The 20,789-nt window shown below is 41.7% G+C and overlaps 1 protein-coding gene across 1 annotated transcript in view; it reads right to left on the reverse strand.

Moving 5' to 3' along the window:
• SOS2 (SOS Ras/Rho guanine nucleotide exchange factor 2) overlaps positions 1-20,789 on the reverse strand; it is a 56,048-nt gene that overhangs the window by 15,102 nt on the left and 20,157 nt on the right. Inside the window, exons 8-13 of the mRNA XM_026056068.1 lie at positions 19,900-20,043; positions 14,812-14,922; positions 12,605-12,703; positions 4,898-5,025; positions 3,877-4,532; positions 672-753 (exon numbers count right to left, since the gene is read on the reverse strand). Coding sequence (XP_025911853.1) covers positions 672-753; positions 3,877-4,532; positions 4,898-5,025; positions 12,605-12,703; positions 14,812-14,922; positions 19,900-20,043 — 1,220 coding nt within the window. The remainder of the gene's footprint in view (positions 1-671; positions 754-3,876; positions 4,533-4,897; positions 5,026-12,604; positions 12,704-14,811; positions 14,923-19,899; positions 20,044-20,789) is intronic.

The following is a 20,789-nucleotide window of genomic DNA, read 5'->3' on the forward strand; positions in this document are numbered from 1 at the left end:
AAGATAAAACACAAACCCTTTATGTACGACATGGAGAGCAATTACATTTAAAAAATTCAGTGCAGTGAAACCAAAGCACTCATCTAATATCCAGTCTGCCCGGAACGTCCTTCCTCCCCCGGCTACGCAGTAGTAACACACCCAGGTCTCACCCGGATAATTCGTTAGYTCTCTGGTCATCACAAGATGTCTAGACTAGGATATAAGATTTTCAACTACCTGCCAGCTTGATTAAGTGAAGGTTAGAAGAAAGCCCAAGAGCTGCTTTATCACGCTGTATTAAAGTGCTGTTTGCATTAAGAGCCTGTGCCAATTAAACAAGCTGCTTAGAACATTTTAGTTCTTATTTGCATCAACAGTAAGGCACACTCAGATACGCTCTCCCGATCCAGTTCAAGCAGTTCAAAAGATTACCACCTCTAAGCGGCGGCACACCGAGTGCTCCAGCCGATATTTAAATCGGGTAAATAATTTAACAACTKGGAAGAAAAGCAGCTTGTATTAAAAACTCCTATCGCTATCCCTTTTTAAAACATTACTCTTTCATGACCTTCATCATTTTTCATGTTTGCTAAAACGCGTATCACATGGCACCRAACCTCAGCAGAAAAGGAGCAGGTAAGTGAACACAAAGCCTTTCAGTGTCTTCTTAAAAGCTCGCTGCCGCTTACCTTTCAATCAGTAAACTCAGCAGTTCCTGGGGCTTGCAAAAGGAGCGGTATGTGGTAAGGAAAGTACGWACAAAATTAGGATCTGTAAAGATAAAAGAAAGAAAATGACGGAGTGTTTTTTAATCTAATTTCAAACATCAAAATCCCCCCCCCAAAAAAACACATATGCTCCCAAGGAAAACAGAAGCGTAAAGTGCTGGAAACATACTAAAGGTTACTGTAATTCAGAAAATACTGGAATTAACGCTGCCTGGGAAATTTTCATGTAGCCCTCCAGTGCATTTCACCGGAGAAGTATTTAACCGCACATACTATTTTCTCCCCAAAACCGTGTCTCAGTCCGGGCACACGGAACGGCCTACACTTGCTGAATAAGCAGCTTTTCCGTGTTTTCATAAAGATAYGGAAAACACGGCAGAGCTAAGCCTATCCATTATCTTGACATCAAAACCACCTACCTCGCGCTGCCAAAAGTGTCTTACCTGTTCTTAAGAGCCCGAGAGCAGTGGAGACCTCCCGCCCGCCCCGGCCGCACCAGCGCGGCACTCGGCCCCCCGCCGCAGAACCGCTGCGCCACGCGGAGGCCGCGTAAAGCGAAGACCCGCGGCCGTTCAAGGAGTCGCCGCACCGGCCGCGCTCACATGCGACGTGCCCATCGGCACGCCACTGCGGCTCTCGGCCCGGCACAAACCACCTTCCCCAGCAGCTTACGCTGATGCTTTGGAATCGGACAGCCGAGGCCTGGACACGTTTGCTTTGACCAGCAATGCTGTATCAGAAGCATGCAGCAATTTTGGACGCTTGGGATCTTATTTYGCAAAGGCACGAGGTACGCTCGAGAGCGCTTCCTTACACGTTCAAAGCAGGGTTTCTAGTGCCGTCACCTGCAGCCGCGCTTCTCTAAATCGACGCCCGCTGCGTCACGCTGGCCGCGCAGGAGGAGGAACGCACRGTTCAGTGGCCGCCGGCTAAAAAGCTCTCAAACGCACTGACCTGCCCCGCAAAACACGGCGAGAATCCAGGCCTCTAACTGAGCGCTCGGCTCCTGCAAACCCAAACGCTTCCTCTCCKGCGCTGCAGTCCCCTGCCGGCTTTGAAGCCAACCAATGCAAACAACTACAGCCTCCCTAAACACAGTCCTGACTCATCTCCAGAGCACAATCTGCCTTGGACACTGAGRAAGGCAGCACAGTGTATAAACACCATTTGACCATGTAATTAGAGACTACAGAGGCATCTGACAAAAAAAATAACAATAATAAAAAAATCCTGATTAAATGTTTAACTTTAATTAAACAAACCTAGTTCCACCGTTTCCAATTCTGCTCCCTTAACTTCTTTTAATTCCACTCTTTAGTACAGAGTTTCTTAGATTKTGAATAAGCCAGATGATAAACAAACCACTTTGCTTCGAGCCAGGAYGGGTCACCACTTGGTCCCAGCCTTCACGCGGCTGCAGCAGACCCCGGCGCGAGGCCTGTGGTGGCAGCACGTGGCTGCCCTGCAGGGCACGCAGCGGTGCCCAAAGCCGGCCGGGAGCGAACGAATGAACGCCAAGATGCAGGAAAAGCAGCCTGGAGAAGCGCAGGCACCTCCAGCGGTTACAAACATGGGTACGACACCAAGCTAGGCTCTTTCGGGCTCCTGCCCCCTCCATCCTACCCTGCTCTTCCCAAAGTCGCAGATTTTCCCACGCTGTCTCAGCCCACACTTGGGGCTTTTCGCTCAACCCCCCCCCTCCCCTTCACTGCAGCCTGAGTTTTGCAAATGTTGTATTTTATGCCAGTAACTCACAGTCCTGTACCTGTTCGGGAGACTTTGTACAAGAGGCTCTTCGATACTCTGTGTGTGACRCTTCTCTATATACATGTATCTCCAATGTGGACCTCTTAAGCAAAACACAAAGACTTAAAACTAAACATATATGGTAGCTCAAAAGTGCTGATTCTGGCTTGTTGGCCTTCTTGTTTCTGTTCTGKGCAGTTAACTTACACCAGCAGCCTTCAGCAGGGGGCACCGAGTTTGTTCTAAGCAGCGTACAGAAGAGCAAGAAAAAGACAACTTTTAAGCAGGCTTAAATTCCCTGTAAAGCCCTGCTCAGCGTTTTAGGGGATCCGTACATAGGAACACGCTTGCAAAGCGGAAGTCGCTGTCCTCTCATTCTGTGACAACGCTGCTGCGTTTGCACATTCCCAAAGCTAAAAYGGCAAGTACTTGTGTTATAGCAACTCCGGAAACCACGCGATCAGGACCAAGACTCAGATATACCCGTTCATTCAGCAAAACGTTGTAAATYTGCGAGCTGCAGAAAGCCGTCACGTTTCAGAAACGGATGGCTTGGGGCTCGCAGACAACAGAACTATGGGCTACACACGCCAACCAGCCATCCCGATACTGAACTGCAATGTGCGGTACATGGCTCAACACAAACTAGTTTTAGTTGTCACAGTAAAGYGCATGACTCAAAAGACTCATCTGAATACCAGGCCTCATTATTACTAGACAGATTTTGCTTTGTAGTAGTTTAAAAGTTGGTGGACTCTAAAGCCTAGACGCCATTTTTAACATAGCAGTCTTACAAAAACCACAACACAGGCCATTAGTATTTGGGAATTCCACCAGCATCACYGCGTCACCAGCTTCACTGCGTTCCCTCGCCGTATCCCTTTCACCCCAAACCTAAGATCTGCCAAACATTTCCATCAGTGCTAATACTTCATGTCACACTTTCAGTTTTAATTTTGGTGGCTTTCTGCTATTACGACACAGAAGAGTGAAGAATTGTCATTGTGATTTGCACCCTTTTCAGCTGAGGGACTTCTGAAAGGAGCAGGTTGAAGCACAGTGAAGACAACCTCCACCCCTTCTCCTCCTCCACACATCCACACAACCTGTAGGAGCACTGCCGCTGGAACCATCATGGTCTCCGGGAACGAAGGAGGACAGGTTTAGCAGAACACATGGTAGCTCCTACTAGACTGCTAAAAAATGTGGGCTTGCATGCCCAAAGTTTTCTTATGGCTTTGTCACTAAAGCCACTTGGTTTATTAAGAGATACAGGTTATCTCTGCAAAYCTTGCTTTACACTTAACTATATGCACCAAAAAAGCAAGCAAAAGACAAAAGGATTAATTTCATCACCCATACAAGCCCCACCTTAAAAAACCATAAATATATATATAAATAAAACAAAGGTAAAGGATACCTGCGTACATATGGTATGTTAACCTTTCAATTAACTTCACAACAGTTCCTCCTTTAATGATAGGAATTCCGTTCCTGCTCTGCAAGTTGTCCTCAAAAACAATGTTATCCTCGGAGTCTTCCACTACAAAGCGATACACGCTCGGGCTGGGCAACCTCAGTGGCTGCTCGTTTTCTTCCTGCAGTAACACGGAATCAAGCATTCTATCCAGCGTGCTGCGATACTGCAGGGAAATCAGAGCAGCCATCCAATTGCTCTTCTCTTCGGCAGACTTGGCAGCAAACAGGATACTGTTTTCATCTTTAGAAACGAGTTCAAAAGCGTGTTTATACTCAGATGTGTCATCTTTATCGATAATCTGTATTTTCCTCATGATGATTTTTTCCTTAAGCCTATACTCTGCATTGCTGTAACCAGGTAGCCGTGACTGGCCGTGATTGGTTTTACAACTGATCATTAAACCATCAAAGAGGAAGATGTGGCGTTCATGTTTGGCTCCTATTTTCGTCAGTGCACCTTCCATTATGAACTCGTTACAGCACTGCCCAATATCCTTGCCTTCCCAGCCATCGATATTTTTCTGGATTTCATTCATTTTCTTGATGGCCAAGTGCTTGCTTCTTATTTGTCGGTTATAGAAGCGACAGACTGGCTCCCTTAAATGAATAAAAGAAAAAAAGTCATGATGGGCGCGTTCCACATTTGCCATCACAGGAGACTAAAAATCAACTAAATTAATTGTTTATATCATTATTGCTTTACCCTAAAAATGCCCTAACCAAGTTTACTGTTCCAAATAAATCATATGTACTGCTTCAGCTAAAGGAAGATTAAAATACTGACATTATTCATAGAAGTGGACCGTGGAGGTTTGGGGCTGCTACTGCATTTACAATGAAAACTGGCATAAAGATTTGCCTTGAAAAGCTATCTAACAAGAAAAAAAATACAATCATTGCCCCGCCATTTATCTCCCTCTCTGCCCACCTTGGGATACCAGGGAAGTTTTGTATGTTATTACCCCGGCCGACGTCTTGGTGAGTGTTTGCTATAAATGCGCTCCATGCTGCACTGGAGATTCAGAAGAGCTGTAATGGCTTGTTTTAAGCACTCCCGATCCTCTTCATCCTCACTGCATTCCTGCAATTGCTGTGACATAACAGACATTTTCCTTTCAGACTTGTCTCATTTATAGAGGCGTAGGAAGACTAACAAACATTCTTACGCAGGGTTTTCCACAGCGCCCAGGGAAGACAGCGACTTCAAGGCAACGACCCAAGTACTACCAGAAGCACACTCCAAACCACCCATGCATGTAACTAAAGCAAAGAGATTTGTCAGATATTCAGGAAGAATCAGTAGGTTTGCAGTGGGAGAGAGCAAGAGGGAGTTTAGAAAAAATAGTCCTTTACCCTTTATGTTACCAAGAGATAATGTTAATTGTCAGATACGGCTTTTCCTGTTATCTTTTTACTAATGTCCTGCTTCACAACTGATAATAATTTTGTTAGACATCTTGAAGGATTAAATGCTGTTTCATATAACTACCTACACGTAATATTCCTTCAATTAGTCAATTAATCTCAACATTTCAGAGCAAGACTAAGCGACAAAATGATCAGGAATCTCCCTCCTTTATTCTCACCTTCTGAATTCAGCTAGCTTCAGCAAACTCATCTATTTCAAGAAGAAATGCTGGCTTTGCACTGCAAATTCTGCCACACTAACAAAGTCTGAAATTCAAGGTTTGCTACCAATAGCAAACTTCAGCATGCTTCCTTTTTATAAAGACCAGATTTCTCTTTGCCATTAGGCAGAAACTCCTTGAATTAGGAAAATGAACTGGCTTTCATGTCATACACATATATTGTAGCAGCACGCTGTGAGAAAAGCCTATGCCCAGAGTTCCTCTTTTCGGTTCTTTAAGGTGATCGCTCCAAAAATAAGGACATAAGGAACAGAGATTTTTCTTGTTAACCCCTTTTGTGTTTCAGATTGTATGAACTTTTTAAAGAAAATTCAGGCAAACAGACTTGCTGAGTAAAATCAAGACAATATGCCATGCAGTGTTGGATAAACACTGTTTCACCTACATACTTTAAGAGAAATCTTACTTACAATCACTCAGCATGGCAGAAGCCTTCTTTTCCTTTCCCCACTATGTTCCCTCAGCAAGGGTATGTAGCTTCCTCTAAAAGTAATTGAGAGAACAGGATTTGACCAGATTGGCCCACTCCCTTCAGGTATTTCAAAATACTAAAATTTTTATTTTTCACATGCCCAAACAACCTCCATCTTGCGTCTTAGAGAAATGAAAGTTTCAAGGACAAAAAATTTCAGGGGAGTTTATGAGCTGAGGAACAGTACAGGGAAGGGAAAACGCCTACCTCTATGGAAACCCTTCTTTCCCTCAGTAGCAGTCATAGAAAACGCAGCGAACATACAAATGGTTTGAAAAGATGACAAGTGCACAACCCCAAAGGTGGAAAAAGCTACTGAGTCTGATAAAACACCTTCTGCTTACATCTCCTACATACCCCCTCCAAAACGAGCGCTGTGTTTGGGAGGTAACAGGCATTAAATGGTATCTGGCTTGCTTTTTTTGTATTGAAAAAAATTAAAAAAAATCCATGTTGGTCAGGTCCACTGACCAGTCTGATCCACCTCTGCAACTTCTGCACAGATTCCTGAAGGTCAGAGGGATTACCCGAAGCATACCTCATTCTCTGTAATCTTTGACCAACATCTACTTTTCCAAATGCCTGTTCTTAACCACCRTATTTTCTGACTAAACAGCAGATGCAAAAGTGCAACATGTTTGCTAGACAGAGAAAATATGTAAATCTTTAGAAAGGGGGAAAAGGGGTCCTGCTTTTGCCAGAGAAATGTAAGAATACCAATGGTGATAAATTGAGTAACTACTATTAAATTTAATTTACAAAAAACTGACAAAAATAGTAATGAAACACACTGCTTAAAGTTCCCAGAATCACTAAAAAATACCAACCAGTGTGTGCAGAGAACTTGATACTGCTACTGTTTCGTAGACTCTCAGTACTTGAGAAAGGAAGCTTTTGAACGTATCCAATTTTTTTTATTACTGTGTTAAATATCTAGGGATGAAGTAAGAATTATTTTACCCAGCCCTAAAYTCCTCTAGTGTCAGAACATACCATACAGGAGCAACATTTTCACAAGGAGCTACACCTTTGTAATCCATAAAGACAGGGGTTTCTCTGTTGGTATCAATGATTAAGTAACAGTGGAAAAGATCAAAAGATAGAATTTGATATATTTTGGCTTGCTTGATAAGAAGATAGTGAGTCACATGCAAGAATTAGGGATAATCTTGTGTCTGCAAGTCACATGAGAAGGAAGGAGATACTCTCTTATCAGTAAAGGGAAACCTTGTTGGAGTTGAACAGACTTGAACAGAATGATTTCTCTTTACTTTCATGATTTTAAAGATATTGCATCTAATTGGTACATTGTGCACAATTCAGACAGATGATGTGACCCCTTGAGTTCTTTGCATTGCGCTCAATAAATAAAGTTTCTTTGAATTCCGATATCAACCAACCCAACTGTGAAAACGTACCTGGAGCTTGAAAGACTGAGGAAGCACTAAGCTCTGCTTTACATTGCTAGCATTAGGGAGTCCTGCTTAGAAATGCCAAGCATTGTATTTTGAAACCCAGAATACTCTGATAATCAATTAAAGATTTCACAACAATACATTTGGGTTATCTGTCTGCATAACCTAACAACTTTTGATCACTACCTGTATTTTTTCCATCTGGATAGTCGTGGGTTTTTTTAGCGTGACTTCCTTCAACCTTTGCTATAACCATCCTTTCTGAAGGAAGCTATACCAAGGTCATCTGCCAATACTTGAACAAGCAATCAACATCCTTAAAGAAAAGTCACACTGAGGCCTGTCCTCTGACTCAAGGTGTTCACAGGCTGCTTCCTGGTGATCTCTCCGCTGCTGCTAATGAAGATCAGACAAACCAAACATATTTGATACAGAGGTCACCAGAGACACAAACCACCTCAGGCTGTTCGAAGYGCATCAAGCCCTTGTGCCTGTTACTTGGGCAAAAGGGACTCTCTGATGCAGATCCTGCRTAAGGTGGCCRCACAAACGGGTTTCTGCGCCAYGSAGGAAGATTCTGCAGCTTGAAAGAYTTGCACAGACCCTAATCACTGCAYGGAGGCAGAATGTGTCAGTGTGCAAATATTATCGCAGCCTGTAACAACTACGGCAGCCCTAAGATCTGAGCCTGCAGGCCCACRAAGAGCTCCCTGCACAAGGCAGCACTGCCAAAGTAGCAGACTAACTAGTCTATCAGGCTCTCGTGCAAAATGCTTGAGGATAATGTACAGACACCACTCGTTACAAAAACTGCACACTAACGTGCCACAGAAGGTATATACTCTTATCACAGACATACGCCCAGAATCCCAAGCATCAGTCCTTTCGGCTCTGCCTCTGACTGATTCATGTAAAAGTCTGCTTCTCTTTCAATTCTTGTCAACTCTTTGACTGGTGTTTGGAACACTATTTTCATCACTTTTTGAGAGCTCATGAGAACAATCAGAAAGCTGAGTGTCAGCTGTCGTGGTAGTGCTCATTTGGAAAGGCTACAGGAAAGGCTGTGTACTCTTGTTTAATGGCTTGTGCGTGTAAATCGAGCACGTTTTCGTTGCTGTACATCAAACTATTGCACTGCAACCRATGCTTTTAACAAGAAACAATGAACTAAAGTATCTTTAAAGGAATTAATCATGTGCTTCCTTGTTAACTGCTTAGCTGACCACAAAAACGTGGAGGGCAAGTGACACATGGTAAGAAATYYYGGGTGTTTCAGGCTGTTGCTTGATGTCTAGTCATGAAAGTGGCTCTTTGGGTCTCCATATTTGACAAGCATGAAGAAATAACTCATGATTTGAGTGGAACTGTGGCTGCGCTGGAGGCTGGGAGAAAGCGCTTTCCGGGGCCAAGGTGCCATCCCGTGTACAGCCGGGGTAGCTTACTTTGCCTACAGGATCTGCTTTTGTACGGCTGTGGTATTGCTTCATGGGGAATGGAAGATCTGTGCCTGACCTGTACCCCGAGTCTCCTGACAAGGACGGTGGTTTTCTTCTGGGTAAATAGGTGAAAGTAATCCCATGCTCTGGATATGCTATTTAAAACACAAAATTGAAAGACAGCGCACTAACATGCTCCTCTTTGTTTTCTGTTGACTGTTTTCTGTTCTCCCTCCCCGATAAAAGGAAAAACCAAACACGACCAGGCTTACTCAGAGACTTCAGTATTACTGTCTTATGATCCTGAACTCCAGAGACTGATAAGAGAGGATTTAAGAAGGGTTTAGCTTTTAAATTTTTAATTTAATTCCTGTCTGTTAGCTTCTGCATTCTGCAAAAGAGCAAGTATCATTGCTCTTCTGCAAGTCATTCACTRTTTTATTTCATATCTCTCAACTGAGTTGTCTGAATGTTTTTTGGTAACTTCCTTTAGGGTGAGCAGTCTCAATCTTAGCTTCCCTCTCTACCAAAGGCAGGAAAATATTTTATTGCTTTTCTGCTTCCATTTTTGCCAGATAGTCTTCCAACAAGGCCACTAGAGCCAAATACAGTGGTAACAGAGAGGCAATACTAAAAGCTTATAACATATTAATACTGCTGAATAAATATTTCTCTGTCCCTAAAAGTAGTGTGCTTTTTAAAAATCACTGCTGTACATGTAGCATGTCTTCAAAATACATCATGAAGTTTGAATTTTAAGCCTGAAACTGAAGCAATCGCAACAAAAGGGGCAGTATTTACCATTATTCCTTACAGAGCGGTATTTAAGATGCTCTGCTCAGTGCCTGCAAGGAGAAGATGACTGCAGACAGGTAAGTGTCGATCACTGCAGCTGAATTCTAATTCTACTCAGAAATCCTGCACCCTTTGCATAAAAGTCAAATTTCACCACTCCCATTACTAAAATTCCCTAGTTAAAAAAAAAAAAATAAGGCAGAGTCTAATATCATTATTCACATAGCATCCTGTTGTACTATTCAAGTTACAGGTATAAAGAAAACTAAGGGAGATGCCAAAATTCATTCTTCAAAGATGTGAGACAGTTTTAAGAACGTGCATGTAAAAGGCCGACCTATCAATATTAACTGGAGTTATGAGCTGGCTCAAAGCCTCCAAGAGACCGAAAAAAAAATCTTACAGCATTGCAGACTTAAGACAGGCTATCAAAAAATGAATTGTCTTCTCTGTGCCATGTTTAGAACAGAAATAGCAACCAGCCTTTACTGTCACTAGAGAAACCAACTACCAAGTCTATATGCAAAACATTCAATCTTAAATTTAAAATTACAAAACTGTCAAAACAAAACTCCCATCAATAATACAGGTGTCATTTCACTAAAAAATGCCCAAACAGTGCATAGCTTAAATACCACAAGGATTTATATGCAAGTAACTGTGTCACATGTTTAAGTACCTTTAAGTAATATCTTTGCAGAGACTAGGGTACCTGTAGCTGTAAAACCAGGCATATGCTTGGCTATTTCCAAAGCTGGGGCCTAAGATGTCATTCTTTAACTTCATCCTGATGCACTCTAATTCCTAGCTTTAAGACACAATCAGTCCCACCTTCACCAGAATACAGGTCACTAAACCARTGATGCCTTTCGAATGTGAAACAAGAACATTTTAAGAAGTTCCAGAGACTTATCATATGTAAAAATGCAACTGACCCTTAGGGAAAGGGAAGTTAAAGTATTTTGAGAGAGAGAGACATTATTTACAAAGCTATCAGTGCTCATTTCACAGCAAGATGGGCAGACCTGGGCTGCGCTTGTGCTGACATCATTTAGCTCTTTGATCTGTTTTTGTGCATTTTCTTTTGTGAAGAGCTCCCGATAGAAACACAAGCTTTATGAAAGCAAATATTAAAACTAAGGCAGTGTAAAGTTTCTGATCTCAATAGAGATAGTCCAGCAATCTGGAGAAAAGTTTACCAAAGGTTAGAGTGTTGTTTTTTTTTTTTTTTTAGCTTTGACAACTTTTTTCTAAACTATCAATAGAAAGGCCTCCTGAATTAAAATTTATTGAAATCACTTGGATTTAAACCTTTCCACAAAATACTAGTAATTCATATGTTGGAGATGTGTGGTTCATGACTCAAATTAAACCAGCCATATTTTCCTTATCTAAGTTGTGATATGCAAAAAGTCACAGCACAGATAATGAAAATTAGACGAAACTATAAAAAAGTTATACGTTAGGTATTAATCACAGAACTAGTTTGAAAACAACCCCGTTTTTTAGCTTGAGATTCTTTACTTCTGAGAAGATTTTACATTGTATTATATAGGTTTTATGTTGCAAAGTTTCCTATTCTTCCTTCATACAAGTAAATCTTTTGAAATACAAAGGAAAACCATATAACAATTACGTCAGTACAACACTGCTATTATCACTTTTTACATTGAGAACTTAAAAAAAAAAGTGTAAYTTCGGATGCCATTAATAAAATGTAGACTAAACCCACAGGATATTTCACCCATTTAATTTAAGTATTTCCCATTTAATCATTCGCATAACTCTATAAGCCTTACAAACTTTCCCAGCACAACGGGGCAAACAGAAACTTTTTTCACACTATCTTCAGCTATTTTAAAAAGCTCTAAGTATTTTTCAAGATACTGCATTTTCTACAGCAACACTACTCTTTCTTATTCAAGTATGATCATTACAGATCTCAGATGCTACATTTTTGCTGACTGCTGGCCTCTCTTCTCGTAACTCATAGCAGAAACATTTGCTTGTAAGCAAACGGATACATGCTTAGTTAATTTTTGGCTTTTAGCTGTTATACCCAAGGGAAATATCTACTGATCGGACTATCTTGCTAGTGCACATCAGAATAAAATAAGTGCAAGTAACCTATGGTCAAACAAACAAAGGCTGTTCTAAAATAAATAATGCTGCAATACTCAGATTCGCTTATAAATACAGATGAGACGCCAACATAAAGAACTGGTGTGATAAGATCCTTGAAATATATCCTACAAGGATAACTTTTTATCATCTAAATTGGAATTCCATAAAGCCTGAACATTTAATCAATGTCATTTCTTAGAATACACAAAATGAGAAACCAGCTATTTATTTTCATTCCTCCTTAATATGGAGAAAGTGCGGTATGCTTTGACAGATGGTATTTTTTACTAAATCTCTTCCATTTAGGACTCAAGACAAGTGGCTGAACATTAAGAACAGATTATTCTTTCTGCTGAACGGAAATGCCCTCCCCGTCCCCCACAAGATCCGCTGAATTGCAACTGGAGTGTGACTTGAGACAGAATACTGATTTGAATTATGCTTACCTTCTTCTGAATGGAGAAGAAAATTAGAATCCACAGAAACAAGGAATTGAAAGATTGCCACATTACATTTTAACTATATTAAATTTCAGATTCAATAAAAGTTTGCTTAATTTTATAAAATATATAGCTACTTTAAACATTCAGATCAGAGCAATAGATGCTTCCAAAGATTTCTTTTCATGTGGATTTACTTTTCAGACATATGCTAACTGGTATGAAATTAATGTTTATCAGATTTTCAGAAGCAGTAAGTGAAATCTAATTGTCTATTTAAAAGCTCAAATTCACATTAAGAAATGTTTTCAGCAGGAAACAAGAGTGTGGAGTGGTACCTGTAGTAACTCAAAGTAGTGCAAACAATGATAGACTGGGATGAGCATGAGTCGCGGGAGGACGTATCGTACAGCTTCTTTAAACCCTTCAGCAGTAGACTGAAAAGGAAAAATAAACAAGATTACTTACACAGAAATACTCTAAACTGGACTGGAAAAGGCCCTGAGCAACCTGATCTGATTCTGAAGCCAGCCCTRCTTTGAGCAAGAGGGTTGTATTAGAGACACCCAGGGTGCCCCTTCCAATCCACGTTCCTCCAGCATCCTACCGATTACATCTGCTAGCGAGGAAGACGACACAGTTTGCAAAAACGTTTTTGTCTAATGAGACTCTTAGGTAAGATTCAGAGACAAAGAAATTCCCTGTCAGCAAGTAAACAGAACCTGTAAACACCCATTTCCAGACACTGCAAGCACCTTTTCCTATCAACAGCTTGGAGTGGATTTTGATGCATGCTCACTAGCAAAGCCGTAGCTCTGAAAGCGCCCCGGCCCCACAATAAATCCTGGCAGAATCAGCCTCCTTGAACATGGCAATCAGTGCAACGGCCTGCGTTTTTGCTAGTAGTGGCAAACCAAATATAAAAGCTAGGAGAGCAAGCTACCCAGCAGACATTTTATAAGCACCCTTTAATTCAGGCAAAGGTGCTCGTATCGCAGCCCGTAGCACCTTTATATTGCAGCTCTGTTTGCACTCATCAGTTAGCACTAGCTCAAGGTGACGCCACCTCGGAATAACGCAGTGTCTACAGCTAAGCCGCATACGTTATTCCAGGGTGAACTGCCACATCTCAGGATGAAGAATGCTTGAACGTATTTCCAGCAATGCTCATACCCACTTCCAAAACAGATGTTTTACTGGGGGCCACAGAAATCAGTTTGCTGCAGCATTTAAAGGAAACAGTGGAATATTCGAGACCAACCAGGATTCCTATATAATCAAACATGTCACCAAGTTCTCTCTAATGTCCCTCTCCTTCCAATTATGGATGCTGTGCTTCAATTTACATCCAATATAGCACAGAAATACGGAGGTCTCATCAAATACAGAAGAAATTAATATTAGTAACCCCTCTCAGAAACTGAGAATCACAAGTTCATGAGTTCGAAAATGAGTCAGAAATCCCTTCCCATTCCCAGCAGTTAACTAACACAATAATTCAGATGATAAGGTGAGGAGAAATTTTCCAAAGGATGGTGAAATCCCTGTTATCTTACATACCAAGGTAACTACTAAACAGAAACTGAATTACCTGATCTCCTTTTTGGAAATGAACTCACCCCCAGTTTAAGACTTCTGGCTGCACCTCTCTGCAATTGCCAGAGACAGCTCATACACGTCCACGGCCCAGAGCTTGGATCTCTGCCTTCTGGTGAGGAGAGCCAGAGAGGAGGCCAGATTCATTGTCAAACGACTCAATTACCTATTTAAACTGGAATAGGGCTTTGGGCTTTACATTTACTTCATTCCTAAGTAATCTTTAAGAGTGAGATGTTCCAGTTTACCAAGCGCTCAGAGCTGAAGAGGAAACACCCGCCCGGAAGGAAAGGTTCAGAGGAACCTCAGCTTGCAGAGTGGGATGCAGGCCCCGACAAACTGTGCAGACTGAGCTCTACCACCAGGGGTTTAAGCTGGAAGCACCAGTGACTGAACACAGCTCCTTTAAGTACWCTTCCGAATACAAAGTTAGGCTTCTGAACAGCAGATCTGCCACATTGGCAGAAGGGGGGAAAAGAAGAAAAAAAAAGTCACACATGAACTTGGTGGATAGTGCTATTAAAGGAATGATTCAGGAAAAAGTGCCAGTCCCAGTCTCAACTCCAAACAAGGGACCTGGGACATGTAAGGAAGAAAACTAAAATATTGTTCCTTGATGCCCGTGTTTGGCATTAAAAGGCACAACAGGGAAGCGGCAGGCCTGAGAGGTCACCCTCTATTTTCATAGTGGGAAGCAAGGAATCTGATGTGAGCACAAAAAAAAAACCTGCAAAAGACTCATGGATGGGTCAGAGCTGTGTCCAGTTTTTGCAAGAAGGGGCAGAGTCCAAGTATCTTACACTGATAAAAGGTCAGAATCCAGAGACAATCCAGAATCCCAGGCAATTTCTTYCTCTAGCACAGACCAGTAGGAAGTAAGCAATTACTGACAAACTCCAAACCTTCAAAACATGAGAACCAAAGGAATTCTGTATTTATCTACACTTACCTGAAAGTGGAGAGCAACAGCAGGTTTTGCCATCAAGTTATTAAAATGCTCATGAAATTGCGGAGAGAGAATATCCTGGGACAAGGTTTCATACGGATCAAAGGCTTGCTCCTAAATAAAGACAGAGAATTATATACATACAAGAAGGACGGAGGATATTTCTGTTCCAGTTGGTACAATTCATTCCTTTAGTAAGCTCAAACACAAGTGGAACTTTAAGAAAATTTAAATTTTGGAAAACAAAAATATTTAGTAAACTGCAAGTCATTTCTTCTGAATTTTAAAAGCACACATTTTCTCAGCATCCCTCAATCTCACCACACCACTAACACAAATTTTGCCTTACTGAAACAACGGGAACCAAGAAAAATTCTTGCTTTCGGTCTACTCACATTCCACAAGGAACAGTAATTTACTCTATAGTGCATATTGGCCCTATGAATTATACCACCACCGTGCAGCCCACTATGCAAGCATATATTACTCCTATGCACAATGCTGATTAAAGAAGAATTTTGGAAACGCCAAGGTTAGAAAACCTCCTCTCCGTCGATGAGGAACAACACTTAGGAAAGAAGCACAAGTGAGGTGACACTTCAGACGAACTCTGGAGACTGTCACAAGGAGGCATTGTTGTACCACCACCTTAGCAGGAAACATCACACAAGGACGGTCAGTCACAAGCACTGGACATCTGCACACTTTTCTGGCCATGTTATAAGACTGGGACGATATCTCACCCTGGGACAAAGTAACTAGTCTGATCGAGTCTCAGAGGAACGCCCTCCGAGAGGGCTCCAGAGAGTCTTTTGAGGCTAATACTCTTTGACCAGTAGGCAAGTATGCATTTGGCTCTTGTGAAACTTCTTCTATTGAGAAGCAAGAGTAGGCTGAGCAGCGTGTCCAGCAGATTACTGGAAAACAAGAGAAATCTTAATGGAGTTCAAATACAATCCCACCATTTCAGACATGGTATACTCAGTGACAGGATAAAATAAAGCCTGGATAAAGTTGAGGCCTCCAYAGCCTCTGGACAGAAAACCTCCACCAAAATCTGCTGGGTACATCTAGCAGTCTGTTCCTGAGATATGATAATAGGCAGGATAACACCAAGATTTTCAGGTGCAAACCCCTCGAGCCTGGATGGGGTATCTAGCTGCAATTCTATGAGACGAACTGCAGGCTGAATGAAACGAAATCCTGACCATACACAAACTTCTGTAAGAATAATTTATGACTGCCCATAGATCACCTGCTCCAAAGCCCGCCAGGCTGTTCTTGAGTCTCTGAAGATTCACTGGGCTGAATCACTCATGAATCACTGGATTATCCTGTGTTGATGGCAGTATGCCCAGAACAAGCACATACCTCTTTCCACCTTAATACAAAAGCGTTTGTCTGAATATATGCTGYAGAAGTTTGGAGTACCAAACACCACAAAAGCTCATTTGAACATTTAGGTAAAGTCTCAGGTCTTCTATTGGCAGAGGGGCYAGGGGATTTCTTGCCTTGCTCATGGTGCAGCTGTCATTAAACTCTTTGCGGGGAAGAGAGACAAAGAATGTGCTCTCCTTCTACAGGCAAATTCTAATCATCACTGTCAACTGTCATTGTCAATCCACACTAGATTGTATCTTGCGGTGAAATATAAGGTGGTGGTGAAACAAAAGGTTTGGCAAGTCAGCAGCAGCAGCAGCCAAAGAGAAACCAAGAGATACACTTTCTTACTGAACAGGCCAATCTCCTTGAGCAGAATCTGAATCCAGTTTACAGTCTGCCTTTTCGGCACACTCCACCCCTGCCCATGATGTACAAGCATACAGTACGGGGTCTTAGCTTTGAAAGATCCAAATTAAAGGTGGGGGGAGAAAACACCGCATATATATTTATTCTTGCCATACTAGCCAAGAAATAATGAACATAAACCTCTGCGAAGCAGCGTATCAGACACAGGGTTTGGGTCCAGCGTGCATCCCTAGGTAGCAGGAACGGAAAGACGGCTACAGCTGCTCCATAGGCTCTATCCTCGGTGCCACAGGGCACAAGCACAGGGCAGAGCTGGAAGTGCTGCTCAAAACGTAACAGAATCACACAATAGCTGGAGTTGGAAGGGACCTCTGGAGATCGTCTGGTCCAACCCCCTGCTCGAGCAGGGTCACCTAGAGCACATTTCCCAGGACCAAGTTCAGTCGGGTTTTGATTGTCTCCAAGGATGGAGACTCCACAATCTCTCTGGGCAACCTGTTCCTGTGTTCAGCCACGCATGCGGTAAAGCAGTGTTTTCTTGTGTTCAAGTGGGATTTCCTGTGCTTCAGTTTGTGCCCRTTGCCTCTTGTCCTGTCACTGGGCACCACTGAGAAGAGTCTGGCCCCGTCCTCTTTACTCCCCCCCATCAGATATTTATACACATTGAGAAGATCCCCCGAGCCTGCTCCTCTCCAGGCTAAACCCTCCCAGCTCCCTCAGCCTCTCCTCGTGTGACAGATGCTCCAGTCCCCGAATCATCGTTGTGGCCCTTCGCTGGACTTGCCCCAATAAATTCATGTCTTCCTTGTTCTGGGGAGCCCAGCGCTGGACACGGTTGTTACGCTTGCAGTTCTGTTGAATATAGCTTTTGCAAAAGCTACTCAAATATCAAAGTTGATTTCTCACATTTATGCTATGGAGACGTGTTTATTTGAYGCCCATACAAATTATATTAATACAGCGCACAGTTCTGGATCGGCGTCTGTACATTTCAGCCCCTTTTACTTTAGGGCAGCGGCTCCCACCCTTCTCACTGTGTGCATATCGAGAATGTTTCCAGGTAAAATGCAAATACCATCAGAACAAATCTACAGTCTACCGACAGCAGCCTTGCTTTTCATAGCTGCCTTTTGAAGACCCCTTCAAAGCAGGCACAAAGACACCCTGCCCTCTGTTCTGAGGTTCTCTTGCCACTAGTAAAATATTGCTAATGAGATTATCTAAGACAATCATACTGTGGTAATTGGAATTGTAAAATTCGCCACCAAGTAAAAAATCCTAACTGATAATCAGGATATTAACAAATTTCCATTTCCTACTCTTACGTGTCAGGCATCATGTTTTTTAATTCCCTCCGCCCCAGGGAAAATTGTTTCATTTTCCCCATACTTCCTTATCTCAAAAACATTAAAATATTTTTGTTAAAACCTTTCAGAGAACCAATGCAGAAAAACAGACAAAGCACGAAAACGCCAGCATGCAAGGGCTATTTGTTTTAAACACGTTTCCAAACGAGCAAAAACATCTTTTAACGGAAACCCTAAGTGAGCAAGCTTGGCAGTAACATAGCCAGAGCAAACAAACACCTCACTTGTAAATCTTTCTTTAATGATCCCTTTTGCACACATTCACAAAAAGAGAATATAAAGCGAGACGATCGAACAGGCTAGTTGTTAAGTAGGTCTCACTCTGTGCTACTTGAATTTTTAAATTCAAACTTACCACCTGTATAAAAAGTAGGTTTGAAGAATAATCTGTTCCTCAATTCCTAAGTTTTTCGGTTAATAAAAAGCAAGTCAGATTTTTATTCATTGAAAAGGATTTGTTTCCCTTAAAGAACAGGATGTCTAAGAGTAACTTTTGCAATAAACACATATGTATGTTTTCCAGAACTGTGCTGTACTATTTCAAATTTTAAGATTTGGTTTTCAATTTTTATGTAATAGCTATTTACTTTAATCCACTGTTCAAATGCTTCTCGTCACCATTATATAAGCAATTTATGCTTTTAACATCTTAAGAAGTAAACCAAAATTCAACCAGACTTTTCTATTGTATGAGTGGTAGCTTATTCAAGTAAGGCCAGCAAAACTTGATCTTTATGGTATATTCATAAGTGGGCTGAAGAGTATATGGGCTGAAGGACACGTATTCTTCACACCCAAACAAAACGCAGTTGTTTTGCAGACAGCACTGGTACGCTCATGCACTCCTCTGATTTTAAAAACTGAACGTACATAAAAGTGAAATAGAAAAGTTACTGGTTGCCATTTTCTGTATAAATATAGTAATTTTGAGATAAAAACATTAACTTCTTATTCACCGTGTGGCTCATCTGAGATGCATTCCCAGGCACACACACTCACACACGCAGGCCAGAACACCTCATTTGATGTCCACAGGGTTTACCTGATTATGTTTTAGCTCAAAACACTGGGCTCAATACACCTTTCAAGAAGGACTAGGCTTGATTCAAACATGTTCAAAGGCAGCAAAAACTCCACACCTACCTTGATAAGTTGTTCCAAGAGTTAGCTAACCTGACATTTGGAAAGGCGTGCCTTATTTCTAAGCTGAACTGTCCTGTTACCTTTCAGATGCTGCTTTTTGTTCTGCCTTTCTCTGCTCAATTACAGAGTCATTTCATACTCTGTTCTCAGGTCATGAAGGTACTTATATTCCTATCTTATTTTGATTGAATGAACTGATACAGTGAGCTATCTCACTGTAAAGCACTTTTTCAAAAACTTTACTTTTATAGGTCAATGAATATCAATAGCCCTTTTGCTACAAGGCTGCATGGTGTGTTCCTGCTCMTTTGTGTGTCTCTCTTGATACTTCATTCCTTTCCAGTCATTACTTTGCAGAAATATTTCCCAATCTAGATGTGCAATAATGCATTCGTCTGAATTAAGAACACATTTTGTTTGAATTAGTCCAGTTTACAGAGTAAGGCAAGTCACTCGGACATCTTGCAGAGCTAGGTCCACCTGCTAGGATTTTTGCATAGTGCTGGGCCTGACACCAATTCCTAAAGAAAAAAAAGACCACCTTCTTTCAGGAAGCAATCCCAGCTAATTACTTTTCAAATCCGCATCCCTACAGCACTGTAGCTTTCCCATTCCCAAAGAAGATTTTAGTTTTGTATTTACATACTAGATATGATTTCTGTGACAGGTAGAAAATACTTTGAGTACACTTTAGCCTACCTAATAAAGAATGGGTAGGGAACATCTCTGTTCGGAGTTTATTAAAAGGACCTTTTACAGCTGTAAATTTATCAAATATCAGTCCTGACCCAAAGCTTATTAAGAAAACAGAACAATGATTTAAAAAACTTACCTCTGCAAGATCTTCAAAGCAGCTGCCAGCCAAAGGATGCGGGCTACTTTCATCAGTCATTTCAACAGTATCTTCAATCAATCCTAAAAGCTTCACTGTCAACTCATGAATATCTGAAATGTTGCTAAATATCACATCGATATCCTGCAAATATAAAATATACCTTAGTAGCATTCAGAATCATGCATTTTGTTTATATAAATACCAGAGTGTTTTTAGTGAAGTCTGAACCAAAAGGCAAGTGGAGAGGAGCCAACAAAGAGCTAGGAAGAAAGTTAAGTTACATGGTTTTCCCAGCCCAGCAGGCTTGTCTGGGCCCATCCAATATTGCATAATTCTAACCCCAGTGAAAGCAAGCACACCAGCCTTCCCAGGCCGCAGCAGCAGCAGTCCTGGCACAGGCTGTTCACTGCTTCGGACAGAAACGTCTGGCCTTTTCAGCCACAGCTCACAGCTGTTATTTTCCCTTCTGCTGATTCTTGTCTCTCAGAACACAACATGAAGGAGGCAATTTAAAAGCAGCTCTAAGGTCAGATCCTCAAAACCACAGGTAAAACTAAAGCAGCTACTTAACTACTTTAGCTAAATACTACTTGGGTTCAGAGAAGGAACTGTCCTTTTTCAAATCTGTTTTTAGATTTTTCAAATCCACACCCCTCAAACACTCCCAACTATGCAGTCTCTTCTGACGACCTGCACTCTTCCCTCAGTCCCTCTGAAACACTCTTCTTTAAAGCCTTCTACCTAACTCGCCCCAGCCTAACACTGCAGCTCGCTTTATCTCCTGACAGCCCCAAGACCATGGCGATCTCTTCATGGGGACAAGCAATTTGTAAATCTTTCATACCCATTCCCATATAACGGAAGAATACTCCTCAGCTCCAACACAT

Source organism: Apteryx rowi, unplaced genomic scaffold, assembly GCF_003343035.1.
Source record: "Apteryx rowi isolate R43461 unplaced genomic scaffold, aptRow1 scaffold_13, whole genome shotgun sequence".
NCBI classification, from domain to species: Eukaryota; Metazoa; Chordata; class Aves; order Apterygiformes; family Apterygidae; genus Apteryx; species Apteryx rowi.